We start from the raw sequence: 15,377 nt of genomic DNA on the forward strand, positions 1-15,377 counted from the left end.
TGAAAAATGCAATAGTTTTTAATTGCAAGGTGTAAAGTGTTATTTCTTTTATTAAAAAAAAAGGTAGTGCAATGCAAAAACAAAATAGTATTTATAAAGGAGGAAGGGTATTTTAGGGAGGGATAGGAGGATAGTGGTCAATCCAATGGGGAAAACGGAAGCCAAGAACACGGAGCAAATCTACGCTAGATCACGTTTTGATCTCGGACCCAGCCCTTCGCAGCCCGACCTGAATCCATCGGCATCGAATCGATTCCGCTTGTTGGCGTCAAAACCCCCAGGCGAGTGATGGCAGACTCCATCCCCTCCTCGACGACGCCAAGCGGCAAATGATTTCTTCCCTCTTATGAAAAAATTTCCTGCCAATTTAAGGCCGGGAGGGGAAACCCTAGTTCATCCCCCCTACTGCCTATATTGCCTTCATAAAGCGACCAGAATGCCTCAACCTTCCTATCTCCCCACTTCATTGACGACCTACTGCGGTTCCGCTCGGCGGCGGTAGTCTTAGCAGGTTTGATTGGTTCTGGATTATTGTGCTTCCGGTGTCCTATTTTTCACATTCCCTTTTGCTTCTGATTTGAAAAGTTTTTAAGTTTCGGGTATGCGCGTTTGTGCAAACTATTATCTTTTTTTCTGAACTGTTATCTTGTAAAAGAGGTTATTTTTCCCCCCTTTACTTATAATTCTGAATAGCGGTGTGCAGTTTTTGAGTAATAGACTATATATTCTGTATGTAGTGAGGAAGGGTAACTTGTTGAGGTACTTAGATATTGAATGCTACATCTGATCTTCTTACCATATGTTTCCAGATCGTGCAAGTTTGGATATGTCTTAATCATGATCCCCTACTTACTATTTTCATCATAAGCTGTAAATATAATGTTTCAGAATTTCTGTCTATTTATTTCATCTGATTATTTTTGAATAGTGCAATGTAGCAGTTGTTAAACCCTAAAAGAAGGGACATAAACTTGAAAGTAAACTCATTTTTTCTGCAAAAGAATAAAATGTTCCTAACAAGCAAGCATAGAGAGTGTTTTTATTGCACCCTCAAACAGGCAGATAGAAGTTTGTAGATTTTGGAAAGTAATCTACTTAATTTCATTATAGGGATCAATAGTTTTTCAAAATGCTTTTCATTTAATGTTCCTTGAATACTACCTACAGTGTCAGATAGCCATAACAATATTTGCTAATTAATCATCCTGACACTTGCTAGTTGATATTTAAGTAAGAATGTGTTGTTTTAAGAGAATTAATTGATATCATGCATCTTTCTTATACATTTCACATACGATTAATCAAACTGGTTGTGAGGTTAGTATAACATACTGCAAGTGCTATGAAACATCACAGGTACACAAAGAATGATCTGATAATTTTGATGATCTTAAAACTCTAGAATGCATCGAAAAGAAAGTGAACTTAAGGGGTGAAATGGGATTTTCTCTATTGTTTTAATGTGAGTGTCACTTCTTTTGATAAGATGGTTTAAACAGTGGACTTTTGGCTGATTCTTATTTCATAAACTGATTCAAAAAGGAAATATGTATTACTAATAGTTGAAGGAATCTTTTATTGATACTGTTTTCTGGATTTTCCTAATATACCTGCATTTCTCTTTTTTTTATGCATTCCGATTTTATTAATTCAAGTGGATCTATTGAAATGTCTATGTCGTCTGGCATATTTAACTACCAGAAGTATATTTCAGGCATGACGAATGGGCCATTCAATGAGCAGATTTTGGCGGACAAACTTCTTAACCTTAATAGCACACAACATAGCATAGAGAGTATCCTTCTGTTGGTATATATCAATTTGGAAAGTAGTTTGTTTTACCATTAATGCTTGTGCCTGTTGGAAATTCTTCAGATTTTAGAACTTTTTATTGAATTACTTAGACACTTGTGCTATAGATGTATATATTATCATTAACTTTAATTAGTTATGAAAATTGATGTGCTGTACAGGACATGAGCTATCATATTACTGTCTTAATATTCAGGTGCCTAAATAATTTAATAATTGTGCCATGTTCTATGACAAGAAAAACAGTTTCAAATGATCAGTCATAACGCATACGTAACTGTCACATTCTGTCTAGTTTGGCTTCAGAAATCATCAGTTGGAAAAAAGCTATATCTTTGTGTGGCTTCCTTTCCTTTTGGGTTCTTTTTTGCACAACTATTTATTCAGTTTTTGTGCATGATTTTGTTCTTGATACTGTTTCAGGCAGTTATTTATATATTTATTATTTTGTTTTGTTATTGGATTCCAATATTTGCATTATTCCTTTTATGTTTGAATGGGTTGCTTGTAGCCATCTAGATCTCATCAGATACTAAGAACAAGACAATTAGAAAAAAAAATACTAGTGAAGATTTATTATCTGTTTGTATGGTAAGTGCCCCTCAATCCTCACTTTATCTGAAGCCTTTATTACAGAATAAAAAAATGTTATTCAGCACATAATAGAAACAATATAATTGTAATCTAATTGTGATTGCAGAGTTCTCGTTACTCTTTCTCATTTGTTCTAGTCTGAACAATGCTGGTTAGTATTGGTCTTTACATCGATTTCACACTCGTGGTACTGTTACTCATCCATCTTAGGCTTTGTTGAATTGACTTAACTTTAATAGCTTTGTCACATTGGTGTATCTTCCATAGAAAGAAAGCAAAGGAGGTTGTGGAAATGTGGCTACATCAATTTCATTTAGCTTCAAGAGATCAAAGAATATCTTTTCTCTTTTTAGCCAACGATATTGTTCAAAATAGCAGGAGGAAGGGCTTGGAGTTTATTGAGGAATTTTGGAAAGTTCTTCCTGATGTTCTCAATGGCATTCTTGATAATGGAAACGATGTTGAAAAAAATATTGTGCATAGATTGGTAAGTGAAGACAAGTAATTCCTTTTTGTTCTGTTCTGGCTGAAAAGTTAATTTGCTTTTCCTATTTTAAGATATTTCAGTTTTTGTTAATCATTATGATCTTCTTGTCACTCTTTTGCACCTTTTTTATGCCTTCTGTGTAACGGAAATTGAGCATCTCATATTTGTTTATTAATGCTTATGATAGTTGGAATCATGAATCCTACTTTATCTAAGTGCATGCTAGCTTTAGCAAATGTAAATAACTATGAGGTAAAAATTCCTACAAGACAACATGAAGGAAAAGTTTTATGAAGGAAGAAATATGATCAGTGTGTCAGATCTCATTTCACTTTAAAATATCTTTAATAAAAGTGACTTCTTTTTATGTCAAATTTCAGTTTTAATGGACATTATAGAGTCCCCAAAATTTATAAATATTTTTCGAGCAATTTAAATCGACAGAAATAGTGTCATAATTCAAAATTTATTTTGGATAGCTTCAGGGTGAAACCAAGGGTTTCGGTTGAGCTCCAGTCTAACCACAATTTAATAGGAGAGGGATCAAGTTTGCATGATAATTTCACTTATTAAAATGTATTGTGTGTGTGTGGAGGGGGGAGAAGTGCAAAAGGAGAGTTGTAATTGTATTGGAGCAAAAGGTGAAGTCGTCACCTTAGCGGTTCCTCTAGGGCGGCCCCACACTTTCTGGAAGGGGGTAAATCACGGGGGACATTTTCCCTAGCGCGGCGGCCCTTTGCATGGGGGGAGATTAGGCACCAGCGAGGCATTTTGTAGAAGTTGATCCGTGGGGGCAGCGAGTTGTAATTGTAGATATCACTAAAGGGAGAGGGAGAAAGGCTTATAAAACAAAATGAAGAAATAATTCTACTGTGATGATCACGACGATGATAGAGTTTTTGATGTCGTTGGTCTCTTTCTTGAATCTAGTAACAGAGATGAGGAAAGAGAAAGATGTGGCTGTGGAAGTGAGGGTGTCATCAGTGACCTCATCAAGCTAAGCTCCTCGATTGTCCACTTAACTCCTTTTGCACTCATAGGAAATTTGTGAACATTTGAAATTCATGAAATCAACAAAAACAAATTTGTCAATCATGTTGATTCGTTATCCTCGATTCCTTAAATGGAGAGATACCGACTTGAGAGCGTGACGAAGGTGATCATAGAGGCAGAATACCTTGGGAATAACACTCGGCGGAAGCAAATCAAAGACAAATTGAGTTTACGGAAGTCTTCAATCTCTACCTCTTGCTCAATTCCACTTGAAGGAATTGGAGGGAAGAAATTGTCTTATTATGCTTTTCCTCACCTCTTTGCAAAGAAGAGTTCTCACCAATGAAGTAAATTGACCTAATGGTTTACATTAAAGTTGAAAGTTGAGTTTTATAAGCCAAGATATTAGTCCTTACTAAGTTTTGAATTATAAAAGTGCTATGCTATCTAACCAATACATAGTGCATATATGCTAAATGGGCACAATAAGTTGTGGCTTATATGGTCCACAGTAAAAAATAAAAAAATAAAATGATTAACACTTACTATATATATGGAAAAGTATGCTATTCGACATTATCTAATCGATAGTTTCACTTTAAAAATGTGTGCAAATTGTCAATGTCATCATCGTTAAGAGGTGTTTGTTCGAAGTATTTGAGGTATGCTATATAAATTTGATCTCTTATTGAGTTCTCTACAAGACGACATCATTGAGTAATAATCAATTCAATTAATTCAATTTTTTATTTCACTAACTAGTGTAATTGTACAATTGGAAACACATAATGAAGGAGAAGGGAAAATGACTTAAAAGGGTAGTACTGTGCACGAAGCTCTTACTAGTGCGGGGTTCCGGGGAAGGATCGGACCACATTAAGTCTATTGTACGCAACCTTACCTTCCATTTTCCAAGAGACTATTTTCGCAACTTGAACCTGTGACCTCAAGGTCACATGGTAACAACTTTACCGTTGCACCAAAGTTTTCCTTCAGAAGAGAAAATGACTAAATGAAGAAATAATCTAACGAAGGTGAACCACCTGTCTATTGGTGATAGGGATTTGGATGTTATCCGTATCCCAAATCTAGCTGACAAAGATAAGACTAAAGAAGAAGGATGTGATTGTATAGGTGAGGGTGCTATTGGTAACGTCCTTAATGAGCTAAGTTCCTTGACTCATGATTATTACATTCTCAAGTTCACAAACTTGTGGAACCTCACAAAATCGACAAGAATGAGGTTGTTAATCTTTGTGGTTAATCGAAAAAACTTGGCAAGATGCTAAGTTGAGAGCTTGACAAAGGTGGTTGTAGAGGCAGATTGGCTTGGGAACACTTCGAGGGTACTAATGCTATTTTATTTCATTTATTCTCTTAGATGAAGGCAAATTGTGGACAAATTGACTTTCTGAAACTCTTTTGTCTCTATCTCTTGCTCATTTCCACTTAATGTAAATGGAGGGAAGGAGCTGTCATACCGCGCTTTCCCTCCCTTCTACAAACAAGAGTTCCCTTTGTTGAAGAAAATTGACCTGATGACCTAAATGAAAGTTGAGTCTTATTGTAATGGATCTTGCTAAACACGCAAATAAATCTTAAATGTTTGCAATTTTGTAAAAAAGGCAAGTACTTATTATCAATCATAAGATAGTAGGTCTTCTTAAGATGATGCTATCTGCAAACTTCATAATGCATATTTCCAAAAAGGGTGCAATACGATGAGGCTTATGTGGTCCATATTTTTTAGAAAATAAAATATGCATAATGGTATATATATATATGTGAAAAAGTATGCTATTCAACATTATCCAATCAATAATTGCACTTTAAAAAAATGTAATGATATTTTGTCAGCATCATCATTGGCACATCACTATTTCAAGTAATTCAGGTGTACTACATAAAATTATACAAGGCTATATCACTAAGTAATACTCAAACCAATTAAATTAAGTTATTTTTATCAAATTGACTGGTGCAACCATATATGGTTAAATGCATAATAAACGGCAACTTATATTGCCAATAATGTGGAAAATATTATATAAGTAGCAAGCATATAATTGAGCACTTGCAATATAAATGTAGCTTATATAAAGTACCTTTTGGTCTTTATTTTTCTAACTCATGTTTATGAGAAGATAAAGTATATCACTTTATTTTTCCTTTTCTACTTCTTCAAGTGCAGGATAACCCCAATGGGTCAACCCACCACCCCAATGAGGATGACATACAATGCTATAACAACTACTTTTTCTTCATGATGCTTACATCAAAAGTACTTATTTTGTTCAACTCAAACTTGTTTGAATGAATCATAGGTTTAGTTGCTTGGGTGTGCACAAAGTAGTTATAAATTAGTCATAACTCACTTTAAGGAGAATGATAAGTTAAAAAATTCAAAGTTGACAGCGAGGATAAAATCAACACTCAATGATAAAAGAGAGAAGAAAAAAAGACAAATCTTGACACACGGGCTCGTAGTGGAGAATAAGTGAGAATAATAAGTCTTACCATGTCAAAGCAATCTTCACATTGTGTTGTCATTGTCTTCGTCTCTTCATTCACTTTGATGACATGAAGACTTAGAATCGACATCAAAGATGAGGTTGATGATATTCTTTCAATTATTAGAAGTAATTAGATGGTCATCGTTCGCTTGTCCGTTTAAATGTCGATGCCAAATAAAATGAATAGACAACACTGTGTTTTTTGAACAATTTATTCAAACTTATAATTTTTTATTATGGGTAACAATTAGTTTGTTTGCTTTAGTAATTTTTTGTGTGTGTGTTTTAACTAGGATATTATCTATTTTTTACTCATTTAAAAGTAAGTGCAGAATTTACTAATCCGAGCTTTACAGTTCTTAATATGAAAAAATTAATCTACTACATGAACCTCAATTTGACAACCTTAATATTATATATGTGCCTTTCATGGCTTAGGGTACTTTCTATCTCTATTGTAGACTTACTATAAGCTACCTCAAAAGGATCAGAGAAGTTAAGGTCTTAGTTGAATGGAACTCCCCTTTCGTGACAATTCACGTTATGTTGTGTTAGTTGTGTCATACAGGTCGTGTTATTTCAGTTCCTATAAAATCATATAAAATATAGAAAAATGATTATATATTTTAGAAAATATTTTTATAAGATCAAATATTAATTAGATTCATCTAAAGAATTAACTTATATGATATAAAAATATTAGTGATTTTAAAAGTTAATTTCTCTTTAAAAAGATCAATTCGTCTCATTCATTTATATAATCGAGACCTCTCGTGACACTTTGAGGATTTTGGTTTTTAATGTTTCACGTCAAGTCGGCAGATGTTTTAGCGACTCATGTCTAATATGGCTAGCCTTAGTTTAAAAGCTATAAAGTGATAATTGTTCCCCTAGATTTTCTTCCTAAAAATGTGGCCATGATTCACTTTTGCTACATTGAAGTGAATGAAAGTTCAAGTAAAGACTAGAGAGGGTCAGACAGAAGGAATTGTTTCCCCTTGTTTACTTCATATACCTAAATGGTGAACAAATTTCCTATGGCATTTTGACAATAATTGAATCAAAAAAGGATTATCTGGAGGACAAAATGAAATTTCCTCTAGTTTCTATCTGTGGAGTACTAAAAATTTAATGGTGCTATGCTCTTCTCATCATTTTTTCATTGCTATATTTGTTACTAAAAGTTGTCATCCACATGCCTTTTTGTTTGCGGTAAGGCTACTTAAACATATGCTTCCTGGACTTGATATTTAGTAGTAGCCTTGTTGTAGGCTTTGTTTTGTTAGATATACACATTAGATTTAATTCAACAGTAAAGCTATTTATTCAGGAGCTTTCTTTGTGAGATATGTTATTTTATATTCATCAAAATTAAGTTACTGAATATACTGATCTCTTTTGGTTCTTCTAAATATCCTTAGATCAATATATGGGAACAACGCAAAGTTTTTGGCTCTCATGAATCTTTGAAACAAGATATGCTGACAAAGAATATTGATAGTAGAAATCGAAATGGGAAGGGTATTTCTTACAAATTGGTAAGTAGTTGGTCTAAATCATTTTGCCTCACATAGACACATTGATGCAACAGTGACCTTCATATGCCATAACCTTTTCATCAAGAATATATGCACCAACATCTTGTTTGTTTATTTGCAGAAACAACCTGGTGGCGAGCAGCTACAGAAACTAATTTCAGCTTATAGTGATGCATCAGGGTTTCCCTTTGACGAAGAAACATTATTGGACAGTTGTCAAGCTGCCGTTAACTTTGTTGAGAGCTTTGAAACGGATACGTGGAATCAAAGTAAGTTTCTAGTTTAGCTAATTGCTCTAAATTTAGTGAGTAATAGTTGTTCTATCGAAGTTGGTATATTTCTTAAATAACTCACATTACATGGAGAAAATTAGTTTCTAATTTCTTTAGTATTATTGTACTTCTGCAAGTTAAATGTAATAATGATGCTGGTAGTGTTGGAGCCGTTTTTTTTTTGGCGAATATAGTAATTAATATGATGAAATTTAGACAATTTTCAATTTAGTCAAAAAACAAGAAAAAAAAAATCTCAATTGACTCGTTAAGTTTAATCATCTCAAGTTTGCCTTACATGAGTATCAAACTATCAATTCAGTCTCAATTTGCCTCTTAAATGAGTATGAATTTAGTCATGGTGTACTAATCTGTCCCCTGACTTTCCAAAGTAATTAACATCATCCAAGGTCATCCACAAGTATAGCAAAAGTGGCTGGATGCTGCTTGCATGATTGATGAGGCGGAACTGTTGGATAAAAATGGCTTTGCACCAGTGCTATGCTATCCCATAATACACAATAGATCTGCTTTTCACTCATTGGCATGAGAATCATCTGCTTCCCCTTGGCATCTTGCTTATTGCTGCTTGTCAGCCATTGCTCCTGGAGGAGTTTCGGGATTGTGAAAGACTAGCAATCCTAAATATCCCCAGAGCAAAAAGATAATTTTCCTCAATATTTTCAATCCTAGTGGTCATGTGAGCAATATTTCATCACTTTTGCCCACAATTGTGGATGACATCAGGAATTTGGGAAGGTCACAGGCCAAAATGACAATTTTTAGGGGTCACAAATTAATGGTACTTTTTAGGAAACAAAACTTTAGGTGCCAACGTGGAATTTCATTTTAGTTTAGTCTTTCAGTTATGGTGCTCTGTTATTTGATGTCTTTAATGCTGTCCTTTGCACTATTCTCTTTCTATTTTGTGTAATACACTTTTATAACTGAGGTCTAATTATGGTAAAAGGGTGGTGAAATTACAACTGACTAAAAAAGAGAGATTCAATAGAAGTGATAACTTACCATGCAATTATACACCTTCTATTATTAGTAAAAGCCTATGCCCTTGCGTTAACTACTTTAGAAGATTATCTACCTTATACTCATTGTAGTATAAGTAGTGCATCGTCCAATTTTTTGGTTCTAGTCGGCAACATGCCAACCTACTTGCAATTAGAGAGTTTCTTGTTATTTTCCTTCAGGAATTTAGCAGGATTCTCATTTTTAGTCAATGTTAATTTTCAAGGTCCAGTCTCAAATGAAACTGAAGAAACTTAGATTTAATTTTCTTCTTTTTGATTCAAAAAAATTATGACATCATGCTGGCATATCTAGTTTCTACCTTTGCAATGGACATGTTTTTCATCACATGTTGATATATAGCTATAGTGCTTTGCAGCTATGTTAAATTTAAAATATCTAGTGCGACTTCGACTTCAACTCCATGTTTTTCTATCTCAAATTTAAAATATCTAGCGTGTGACTTATTTGGGCCTTAATATTTAGTGTTGACATGAAACCCATATTGTGTGGAATACAACAAACTATGTTCCTTTCCATTCTGGGCTTCATGCCTTGTTCGTTCATCCTTCATACGCATTTAACTTGTGTGTCTGCCATTTATTCTTATATGGATTAGCAGGGAACTTCCATGGTTCTGGAACAGTGAAGGAGCTGGTTAAATATCATGAAGTGTTAAGAGACTCCATAAAAAAATTGAAGGCTGTTGAATCAACAAGAGCAATTATCGTTGCCTGTTTAAAAGAAGCACTACTTGAGCAGGTAGTTTGCTGGTTCATACTTTTGAATGTTTTGCGCTTGTTATGTTGCTTATTTCATAAGTTTAAATATTTTTCCAATTGGTTTGTGCACAGGAAATCAAGTATAGCCAAGTTCGCCAACAGCTGAAGGTATTTTATTTGTAGCATTAAAAATTTCCTGGTAATTTCAGTCGTGTTACATATTCTAAGAGGTTGCGATGATTCTATATAGTAAGCTTTGATGGAAATATGTTTTCATAATCATATTTTTAAGAAAAGATCTATGAAAACTATATGGAACATTTAGCTCCAGAGATGGAATATTATGGCATATATATATAAACACCAAGAGGATCAAATAAGTTGTGGGTCTAATAGTGGTGATTGATAAAAGAAAATAATACTCAAATCTTATTGGTCAAGTATATTCTCCTCAACGAAATGCATGACACATTCTTCCCCTTCACCATGATACTGAGAATCTGCATGACACATTCTTCCTCTTCGCCATGATGCTGAGGAACTATTTGGAACAGCATTACTTGGAAATAAATAGTTGTATGAATGTTTTGACATCTTGATTAAGTTTAGTATCTCAATTCACTAAAAAATAGAAGAAAAATATTTTATAAATCTTGGTTGGATGCTTGGAACCATATTGGAGACTGACCTATTTGTGGTTTATATTACTGGTTTTTTTATACATAATTGGATTGAAGGTTATGATTGAATCTTCTGGTGTGGTGCTGTTTTTAGCAAAATCTCTTATGTCAGTTAAGGTTACTCTTTATTTTGGCAGTGATTGACACTTTTATAAAAGCTAATATTTTACTGCTTTATAAGTTATAGATTTATTCATAATCTGTTTCCTGAATTGTTCTCCAGGCAGCTCAATCTGGGTATCAACTATCAGTTAACTTGTGCAACCAATTTAATATTGATATGTCACCAGATCGAAGACTTCTGGAATCGCCAGATCATGGACCTCCTGGCTTTTCGAGCAATTATGCTTTTGAATATGTAGAAGGGAACCAGAAGGCCGGAAATTCAACATCCTCAACTCTGGAAGCTGCTCCAGATGTGCCACAGCTTGTAGCCTCTACATCCTCGACTTTCGAAGCTGTTCCAGGTGCGCCACAGCTTGCAGACTTAACAATCTCTACTCAGATGCAAGATCATGCTCAGCAGTTTGTTCGTTCCAATGGCATTGTTGGGCCCACAATTGAAGAAGACCTTCAGTCGAACAATAAAAGATTGAAACTCGAGGATGATCCTCGAGTTTCATTTCAACCGCAGCCACAGTTCGTGCCACCCTTTCCGCCATTGCATCCTAATACATTGAATCAGCCTTCATCACAACCACCTGTACCTGTTACTTACCCAGACTCAACTGTGGAGCTGCTACCGCCGCCGCCGTTAACACCTTTCCCACCGCCACCACCGCTACCACCTCTGCCAGTAGCGCCAGTAGCGCCAGCATTCACACCCCTTGCTGATTTGACTATAGCAAGCACTTATGGATATGCCCCGGCACCTCCTTTTCCAAATTACCAGATGGTTGGTTTTCCACCGCACCCGGTCACTGGAAATCAATACGGTTTTCAAGCACCAGAGGGATCCAATTATGCCGACCAACCACCTTTTCGAAGACTGCCGCCGCCTCCACCGCCGCCGCCACCACTGGCTTGACAATAGTGAGAAGGCTTTTAGATGTTCAAGTAACTAGTTATGTTTCTGTACATTATGTGCGTGTTCCTTTACCTCCCCAAGATGGGGTCAGAGATTATATAATGGGTAAGACTTGCAGATCAGCTGAATGAAGAACCAATGGTTTATCCATCTCCTTAGATTGAGGGAAAAGTTCATTTAGATTATGGTGGTTTTCTTATTTTATGGTTCAGCTCTGGCATGTTCATCGTTGTCTGATGCTCGAGAAATGGAAATGGAACAGTCGATAATTGTGAATGCTTTAGCTGTTCATCTCAGAAATGAATTTCTTCTCGAGTGAAATGGAAGCAGGCTTTTGTCTATCATTTCGACATCAACCATGCGCGTTTAGAAAATTAATTAATGCATATGTAAACTATAGTTAAAATATACAAATATAATGTTTGATTTGGCAAAGTATATAGAAGAATAACCAAGGTTCGTACGTAACTTGGCTTGGTCGGGAGGATGAAATGATTTATTTGATATTTGATATTTGAATCGAGGCAGATATTGTTCAAGTAGATAAACAGGATTTGACGATGACAATACTGACTTCAGGATTAAGGCCTAAAGAAAAAAAATCACAAAAATATCATGTTAGGGGAGCAAAATATTTAAAAATATTAACTTTGGTTTCTTTTTGTTTCTCTTCTAATTAGCATATTAAAAAAAATTAAAAACAAAAACAATTCCAATTGAAGCTCTTTAGTCAAAAAAAAAAAAAAAAAAAAACAACAACAAAATTACTACTAAATTTCACTGGAAATCAATGGCTTCGGCCTGATTTCGATCCAATTATTTTGCTCTAAAATTGATTATTATTATTAGTAGTAGAAGATAATCAGAGGAAAGGAAACGTTTTTACCTCGACAATCATGCCCTTTTGTGAAGATGATTTTCTTTCCTCTATTATAATACACAAGTCCCAAAAGATGAGACATGTTGCTATAGCAAAACTTGTCGTGCAGTGTAAAATATCGAAAAAGGACGAATAATCATAAGAAAATTTTCCAAAATTTTTAGAAATTTTTCGGATCTCGTATGACGAGTTTACGAAGATAAATATTGAGCACCGGTAAAACCTATTTAGGCTACCCCATTTAAACGAGGAAATGTTGATTTTCTTTTTATTTTTTTTTAATTTCTTTTCTTTTCTTTTTCTTTTATTCTTTTTATTTTCTTCGTTTCCTCCCTCGCGTGCCCGAGCCTTTTCCCCCGACGTCGATTCCCTCCTCCCGAACCTTTCCGTTTCTCCCCAAAACCGCCACGCAATGGTTTCTTCTCCCCGAGCGTACAAAGCCCTGTCCTCGTCCCCGAGCCGATCGCCTTTCCCTCACGACGCCACTGCCCCTAGCCGTCTCCACCGTCGCCCTTCTCCCTACTCGAGCCGTGATTGCGGCAACGAGTCGAGGCCGAACGCCTGAGGACGAGAGCCTCCCAAGTCGGTTCACTTCGCCGCCGCACGGAGCAACCCCGTCGTCTTCTCGGTGGTTGCCTTCTTCCCTGATTAGCCGACCGCACGAGCAGAATCTCGGCCAAGAGAGGAAAGGCCGAGCCCTAGCACCGGTCAATTTCTCCTCTGCCCTAGCACCGACAGCCAACCCTTTCCTCAACCCTAGCGACGGCAGACGACCGCCTCCCCTATGCCCTAGCGGTGATCTTGGAGGTCACGGATTTGGAGACGTTGGCGATCAGTGGGGTATGTTGGGTTGTCGGGCAGAGACTAGAAGGTTGTTGCTTGATTAGTGACCTCCTGCTTGATTCGTTTGATATCAGTGAGATAAGATTAGGTTGTTGACAGGTTATTGCTTGATTTGTGATCCTCACTTATCGATATCAACTTGATCTGATCTGTAGGGAAAGATTTTAGCAAGGTTGTGCTGCGGATCTAAAATCAAGGCTGTGAGATGAAGTAGGATTTGTTCTTGGTTCCAGCAACAGCAACCATCTTGTTCCAGCGTCAACAGTGACTGTGAATTGAGGTAAGGTATAGAGTTTTGATCTTGTTGTCGATGATTGATAGTTAAGTTAGTAACTAATGTTAACCTAGATATATGTATTAAATTAGGGATAAATTGGATTACTAAGTGATTAGATTGATTAGAGTTTTATCCTAATTTAACTTTAAGAATTTTATTTAGCTATTCATTTGAATTGTAGCTAAATAAAAATGTATATATATTGGTGGCACATGACTTTGACGCGAGACGAGTATCTCGACGTCGGATTTGGACTTGATTGGACCTTTCTATTGGAGGCGAGTACCTAGACTTATCTATTTTTAGATATGTCATTTGATATGCATAGTAGTTTTTAACAAGTAGTAATAATTATGTTTCTTATCTGCATTGGTTGTCACTACTGGATACATGTTACATGCTTATTTTTGCTTACTTGTTATGTATTCCATGTTAGTACCCACCTGATTTTATATGCTTATAGAGGTAGTGACATAACCACGCCTTATTATGTTCAGGACCTAGGTTTTTATACCATATATGATTTGTGTACCTAGACCATTGATTTGATCCATATATCTCTTGGTACCCATTATGTAGAGATGGAGAGGATCAGGATCTTCATGCTTAGTGTCATGCATCATTTGCATGATTGCATGTTGAGCGATTAGTAGCTCCATTATTGTTGAGCTCATCACCAGTTACATGGATCTGCATACACCACCACTCAAGGGTTAGTGGTTTTTATTCAGACAGGGTGTGTTGCAGTAGGTGCACTGTAAGTGCTCAGTTGGTCCACTCATGGGTAGCGTGACGCAGTGTGGTAGCACGTCAGGGATCCCTCCTCTGGATTTGCTTAGGGAAATGAGAGCATTGAGCTCCCCCACTTATGATTTGGGATAGGAGGATAGGTGTACTTCGACAGTATCCATCCACTCGGTTACTCATCATGAGCAGTGATGGCAGAGTGCACGATTGTCACAGCCCTACCCACTCAATCTCATCATCGTGTGTGAGATGACTGACTGGCAGTAGGGGTGACCAAGACATGTCATTGACATCATACGCATTGATGCATTTATTGCTTGTGTTCGCTGTATTTATTTGCTGCATATTGGGTGGATGCATATGTTTGACATGCATACAAGATTTCGATATCTTTCGGTTTATTATCCATATACCAGGTCCTGGTTAGTACAGTTGTTCTCCTATTTATTTTCAGTTGCATTTATCCTTCTTATATCAGCAAAATGTACGCATGATTAGTACTATTTGTTATATTTCTTACTATGCATGTCAGTAGTTACCCGTTGAAGAGTTGACCCACCCCGTTGATATACTATTTTCAGGTAGGGGTGTAAATGAACCAAACCGATCGCGAGCTATTCGAAGCTCGATTCGATAAAAGCTCATTTGAACTCGTTTAATGAGGCTCGTTAAGATAAACAAACCAAGCTCAAACTTCACAATATTCGGCTCGTTAGCTCATGAACACGTTCGTTAAACTCATTAAGCAACTTTTAAATAAAAAATAATAATTTTGATATTGAATTTATAGATTTTACACTCTACTTATGAAAAATATAGATAAATATATTAAATTTATTTATTAGAATATAATTATAAATTTTAATAATATTATTATAATTTTCTCTAAATATATAATTTAGTTTTTAATGAATATTTAAATTTATGATTTATATTTATTAAGCTCGTTTAGACTCGATAAAAGTTCGA

General features: G+C 35.7%; 1 protein-coding gene across 2 annotated transcripts; it reads left to right on the forward strand.

The window, feature by feature from the left end:
• The first annotated feature begins 120 nt into the window (after positions 1–120).
• LOC122014467 (regulation of nuclear pre-mRNA domain-containing protein 2-like) lies at positions 121–12,002 on the forward strand. Of its 2 annotated transcripts, none has more exons than XM_042570698.1 (8): positions 121–511; positions 1,715–1,795; positions 2,646–2,893; positions 7,821–7,937; positions 8,059–8,206; positions 9,852–9,994; positions 10,087–10,122; positions 10,858–12,002. In XM_042570698.1, exons 2-8 carry the CDS (start codon positions 1,717–1,719, stop codon positions 11,659–11,661), a joined length of 1,575 nt encoding a protein of 524 aa, XP_042426632.1. In that variant the 5' UTR covers positions 121–511; positions 1,715–1,716; the 3' UTR covers positions 11,662–12,002. The 2 variants fall into 2 exon arrangements, with proteins under 2 accessions (XP_042426632.1, XP_042426633.1); XM_042570699.1 differs by having other exon boundaries at positions 9,855–9,994.
• The last annotated feature ends 3,375 nt before the right edge of the window (positions 12,003–15,377 follow it).

This window comes from Zingiber officinale, chromosome 8B, assembly GCF_018446385.1.
Source record: "Zingiber officinale cultivar Zhangliang chromosome 8B, Zo_v1.1, whole genome shotgun sequence".
NCBI classification, from domain to species: domain Eukaryota; kingdom Viridiplantae; phylum Streptophyta; class Magnoliopsida; order Zingiberales; family Zingiberaceae; genus Zingiber; species Zingiber officinale.

What these genes read in the sequence shown, in the direction of transcription:
- LOC122014467 (XM_042570698.1), top strand. Translation starts at nt 1,717, where the DNA reads ATGACGAATGGGCCATTCAATGAGCAGATTTTGGCGGACAAACTTCTT. An exon ending in AAGAAGCACTACTTGAGCAG is followed by an intron (nt 9,995 to 10,086) that starts GTAGTTTGCTGG and finishes GTTTGTGCACAG; the next exon opens with GAAATCAAGTATAGCCAAGT. An exon ending in AAGTTCGCCAACAGCTGAAG is followed by an intron (nt 10,123 to 10,857) that starts GTATTTTATTTG and finishes ATTGTTCTCCAG; the next exon opens with GCAGCTCAATCTGGGTATCA.